At 42.0% G+C, this 6,000-nt stretch overlaps 1 protein-coding gene across 8 annotated transcripts in view; it reads left to right on the top strand.

The window, feature by feature from the left end:
- FLI1 (Fli-1 proto-oncogene, ETS transcription factor) overlaps positions 1 to 6,000 on the top strand; it is an 88,777-nt gene that overhangs the window by 67,062 nt on the left and 15,715 nt on the right. For all 8 annotated transcript variants that reach the window (XM_083808096.1, XM_083808095.1, XM_083808099.1 and 5 more), the window contains one exon: positions 1,992 to 2,060. In XM_083808096.1, the coding sequence (XP_083664222.1) occupies positions 1,992 to 2,060 (69 nt within the window). The remainder of the gene's footprint in view (positions 1 to 1,991; positions 2,061 to 6,000) is intronic.

Raw genomic sequence — 6,000 nt, 5'->3', positions numbered from 1 at the left:
TTTTTAGCATAAAGTAGCCATAGGTTGATCGTACAAGCTTGTTCAGTGCTATTCATCACCCCACCCCCACCCCAGGCATTTGCAGCCTATTTAGTCATTGAAAGCCGCATTTCTGAATTCCCCAGCACTTCCCTGTCTGGCTGGGGCAAGCTAGGCTGGGTCTTGCATTCAGGATCCACTTCAAATAACCTGAAAAGGGGAAAGTGGTGGACAGGAGTTTCCCCACAGATATTCAAGAAAGAAGCACCAAAGCCAGAAACCACGTGATGAAAACATGAGTTAGGTGGACAAAGCTATTGCAGCTCCTCCAGCAGCAGCAAAACGCCAGCCACGCTCTCTAAATATTTCTAACAATCACTATAGCTATCTGAAACCCTCATGCTCAAGGTATCTCAGGGATCTTTTGAACTCTCCCTCTTAGTTTACCATGTTATCCATCCTGGTCTTCCAAAACATCTGCTGACTTGCAGCCTCTGGCAGCATCCATCCTCCGGTCTTTATGAGTAGGATTTGTTTTCCCAGTTAGTGCAGCCCTGGCTTTCAATACCTTCTACCTCTGTGTACATGCTTGCATGTCTTTGGCTTTGTTTGCTTTTGGGGAAGAAAAGAAATCTATAGGAACACAAGAACACAGGACTAATAAGATCCAACACCTGCAACGGCTATTAGTTCTGGCAGGGAAATGCCTAATCCTCAGCTCTCACAGGAAAGTAAGACATACTGTGAATGCTATTGAGGGGCAAGTGAGGTCAGTGCTATTTGGGATCATGTGGATTAGAGGAATGTGGGGACTGCATGGGTTAGTCACAAGATCCTAATCACCTAGCATTGTGGTACCTGCAAAAGAGGTATTCCTGGTCCTGCCAAAAAATCTGGAGATGTTCAGGGGCAGCATATCATAAACAGAAATCTGTCGTTTGCTACGTGTTGCCTAGGACAAAGCTTTTGAAGGACCTTAACTTGGACAGAGTCTCACTGAATAGAGGGACATGTAGATATGAAGAGCAGAAAGTGTCCGTGAGAGCACTTCTCACCCCTCCCATCCCGCAGCAGGATTGCTGCCCCGCTCCAGGTCGCAGCATCAGTCCTTACTGCGAAGGGCCCTGGCCCTTGTTAAGAATGTCACTGCCTGATGCAGTGGAAACTTTTTCAAAGAGCTGTAGGAAAAGTGAGCCTAGAAATTATGTAGTGTAAACACATATAACTAGACAACCATGAAATGTGTATTACATGCTGGCTTCCAAGAGCTCACAGGGCCTCTTTCTCCACTTCCAAAGGAGTTTGTGGGAGAGGCAAAGTAAAATGCTTAGGAAGGAACGTTTCCACCACAGCCAGTGCAAAACAAAAACCCTTCCAATTAGTTCTTTTTTGTGCTCCTCTTGAGTGTTTTTGTTTCAAGTTGGACTCGATGGAAAGACTGCTCTGAACCAAGAAAGCTACCTTGCACAAAGCATGGCAGATGCAGGAATACCAATCAGATTTGTGCAGCTGTCAGCCCAAAACCAAGCATGTGACGCTCTAAAAATGTTCAGATCCTGACAGTGCAATTCATGTCACTTCTACTGTGTTCCTCAAACAGGAAATTTCTCTATCATAGCGAGAAAGGGTGAGGAAAGCTTCTTCCTTATCCTGTACTATAGTCTGTGCCACTGTAATTTCTAGAGGCTCTGTTGTGTTACATATTGTACCTGTATAAATGTACTATACAACCTCCCCCTTTTATATCAGTTTTCAACAGAGGACCTTAAAGTGCTCTGTGAAGGAGGCAAATGTCTTGGTTTTGACTGCAAGTGCAGAAACAGTAGCACATACGTGACATACAGCTACAACACTTTTAAAAGATCTTCTTATCTGTCATAGAAACTGTGTGCCTAATTGCCAGAAAAATTTGGTCTTTAGATCCCAGAAATAGTGTTTTCTACCTGGCTGAATGATTCCCCCACTGGCAGAGTACATTCAAAGTGCAATAACTCCTTTTCTTTTCATTACAGGTAGCTCACTGCTGGTCTACAATACTCCATCCCACACAGAAGCTTCCTCACGTCTTGCCACCAAAGAAGGTCAGTCTTTTGCATATAAATGTCCTGGCTTCCTGTGCTTGTAGAATTGTTTTTAGTTGGGTTAAAAAGTAGGCCTTTTTTATAATGTCCTTGGCATGAAAACATTGTGATCAGTGCATGCACGACCTGTTTAAAATGGAATAGTTTGCAAGCCCCGTCCATGCTGAAAGTCACATCTCTGCTTCTCTGGCCAGTGATGTGCCATAAAATTTATATCTGTCATTTTCACACTTGTGTATTACTGAATTGATGAGCTGATGGCATTTTGTCTGTTCTTTATGTGAAACAGTTTTAAATCTCAGATACGCAGCAAGGATTGAGACAGTATTCCTCTCTGCGTAAATTTGTAGTTGAATGGATAAAATTTTCTCACAACAGACTCCAATACAGAATAAAAGCCACTCAGGTCTTCCAAAACCATTCATAAATCTGTCCGCTAGTTTCAACCAGCAAAGAAGACCTAGTGTATTCTTTTGCCACTTTCATTTTGAAACATTTAAATTTCCTTTTTCAAATAACAGTAGATTCCCAAATCTTTAATCTATTGGAAATTCTGAAGATTCATGGATCATATAGATGGAGTTCAGAAACCTTGAAGTTTAGAGGTTAATGAAACACTTTGGGCTCTGTAAGGGTTTTGATATTTTTATATCAATAAAATATATATTTTTATTTTTATATCATTCAGTCAGGTTTTTCAGGTTTTCCTCCACAGCTGCAGTCCTATTCCTTTTTCTTATTTTTAATGAATGGATTCTCAGTGATGATAAAATAATGACAGTTGTTGTAATGAGTATGACACACATCCCTTACCTAGCTAAGACAGTAAGTCACAATCAGACAGCTGACTTGGTAAGGGACAAGCAGGGTGTTATAGTGCAAAAATCTGTTCCTGTGCTCACTAACTTGCCATGTGGGACTAGGAGCCTTGACTTTGGTCTTCCTTTCGCTTAGTGCAAGTGCAGGGATGTTGTTTTCGTTCACTAAGCAGTATTCAGCGCTTCCATTTGAAAAAAAAAATTGAGGTGAAGGTGTGAAATTTAATGTGTACTCTCATTCTGACAGTTTCCTCACCTAGTATATGAACATTTCTATGCTTTTCAGGAGAACATGGCTTCATTGATGAACCACAAGTTTGTATTTCAAAGAGCAGTGGGGAAAAGCAGAAAGTCTTTTATGTAAGCAGCTGGAGAAAGACAAAACCCGATTTCACTGAAAGGCTACAGCAAACTGAGATCACACATTTAACAAGCTTCTGCATGGTGTGTCTGGCTGCTTCATTGAGTAGCACTGCTCTCAGAGCCAGCACTTCTCTCGTGTTGTACCACACTGCATTTCATCTCCAACATCTGTCTTAGACCCTGGACACAATATCAGTGCTGCTTTTTGCAGCAGCTTCTTTTGTCCAATACATAACCATCCACTTGAGCGCTCTGTTCCCTGGCATGCTGTTCTCTCTTTATGAGGCAGGCATTAGTTGATAAAATATGGTACATTACAAAGACAAAGCCAGTCAGGTTTTTTTGTGACTGACTGTTTTGATGCTAACAGTCATCTATTTAAAATTAATAAAAGCTTGGCTAGCTCCTATTTGAATAAAGCAGGCACACATGCACGTGCTCCCCCACAATTTCCCCCATAAACACATGCATCCAAGACCATGCTCTTTCTGTCTCAGGCCAGGTGGTTGATAAACATAAAGGGAAGAAAGCTGTGATTTTTTATTAAAGAGAAATGCTCCATGTAAAATTGCACTCCTCTGAATTTTTTATACCCTTTATCTTTCCGAGTTGGGCCTACAGTCACTCGGGCAGAAAGAAATTTGAGGGGAAAAATGTTCCTCCCCCTCCTTCCACTTTTTACTACCCTCCAGTGTGTTTCTTTAGTGCAGCTGAAAGAACTTTGCATTTGATTTCTGTCAGCCAGGCATTTTTACTTTACATGGTACTTTCATCATGTGTCAATAAAGGACTAAACACACCCATGGGATATTCAAATAAAAATTAAGAACTAGTGTAGAAATGTTGAAATCCCATCTTTTACTCTTCCATTTCATCCTACAGCGCATAAATTTCCTTCGCCTTCATTTAACATTTGAATACTGTTCTAGCATAAACTGACCGATTTCAATTTACTGTAAATGATTCATGCTCCAAATATTATTAGTGAGATAAGATGACAGGATAAGAGACATGTGAACATGACAGGCTGACAGATAAGGAATCGGGGGAGCAGAGTTGAGTGTCTTGTCCAATATAACTTGTGATGGACATAAAACTGGACTTAGAATTTCTCAGTCTTGGTCCAGTCCATTAGAAAATAACATTTTCTTTGCTTCCTTCTAAGGCTTTTTAATGGGCTGGCTTCACAATGATGGTGAAAAGGAATTTAAGGTTAAAAATCACGATTATTTTCTTAAGTATTTTCCTGTCAACTTAGCTTCCCAAAAGGTTAAACTCTTTTTTTTTTTTTTTTTTTTTTTATGTTAATGCATTATGAATCTAACCCTGTAGATTCAGGGTTACAGTAACCCTGTAAATTTTTCTTCTCTCTATGCCTGTGAACGAAAACAGACAATCAAAGCTTTCTAGCCACTTTCCCTCGAGGATACAAAAGCAGAGCAGGAGGAGGTGATGGAATAGCACAATGCATGTCAGAGACAGGAAAAAATGATGTTTTCTTCACTCTCCCGTAATTTTGCTTGCACACTCTCCAAGAGCACATAGCTAATGCAAATATCCTACTTGTGCAAATTCCAGGGGCAAAGGCATGCTTTGCGTATGCTTCCACTGTATGCAACATATTCCATGCACAGACTGTGAAAGCCAGCCTACGTGGCAATAAAAGGTACGGCTGCAGCACAGGCAGATGCAGATGTTCCAGAGCCTGGGAGGGAAGCTGCATAAGGCTCTGCCCTCCCCACCTTGCTGTGGGCATAGCAGCAAGGACAGTCAGCGAGGGCAGCCCTGCTGTCACAGGCCTGGCTTTCGTGCCATGGCTCTGGAGACAGAACTGCCCTGTCTGGCTGCAGCTGCAGGCTTTACTCCTTTTTTTCTTTCCGTTTTCTGCCCCCTCACTTCTCTTCTGCGATGCCAGTTCTACACATGTGCCAGAAGAACCCGTAGCACTTCTTTAGGGGACTTGAACTGCTGTCAGGACAGAAACAGATACTGTAAATTTATATGTCTGGTGCATAGGTGCATAAAGCATATTTCTTTTGTTCGCAGATTCGTGTAGGTAGAATCCTGGTCGTGTTCAAAGGACTCTTGTTGTTGCCCAAGCGTCTTTGCTCCTCAGCCTCATAAACACTCAAAAGTATGGTATTTAGCGTCATTGGTACAAATTGTCTTCAGCTGCCTTTGAGAAATAAATTGCTGTAATGAAAATCACCAGTATTTTCTGGCGAGAGAACTATTTTCTGTAAAATGAAACGAGGTTGCTCTCATTGCTGAATGGAAAGATTTGTGTCCCTCTCCCAGCACTCCACGAGAGAGATGGTCTGTTTCATTTTCCGTGACTGTTTGGAGTAATGACTGACCTGCTGTAGGTACTGGAGACACGGGAGAAGAATCTGAGGCTGCATTATCTGCCTAAGTCCCTGGAGATTTTAAATTGCTTGCCTTCAGAGTGGTGTCATTTAAGTAGGTTTCCATAGGGAAATGGAAAGTGTATTCACATACGACGACATTTAGAAGGCCAGAGGGCTGTGTCCTGTATGCTTGTGAGGGCTCAGGCCTCAGTCCAACCCATTTTTAAAGTCCATGCTTACTTTCATGCATGTTGGGGTCTGCATAGCTCACGTGGTTAGCATACAAGCCTAAACGCTGTGCAGGGTTTGAACCCAGGTGCCGATCTCTTAGCAGGAGAGTGCTGGCAATTTCCGAAGAGGTAGAGCCGTTAAGTGTTGATGTGTAAAATCACACGTGTCTAACCCAACGTG

Source organism: Anser anser, assembly GCF_964211835.1.
Source record: "Anser anser genome assembly, chromosome: 22".
NCBI classification, from domain to species: Eukaryota; Metazoa; Chordata; class Aves; order Anseriformes; family Anatidae; genus Anser; species Anser anser.
The sequence above is the reverse complement of the archived record's forward strand: the minus strand, read 5'-3'. Positions and strand labels throughout refer to the sequence as shown.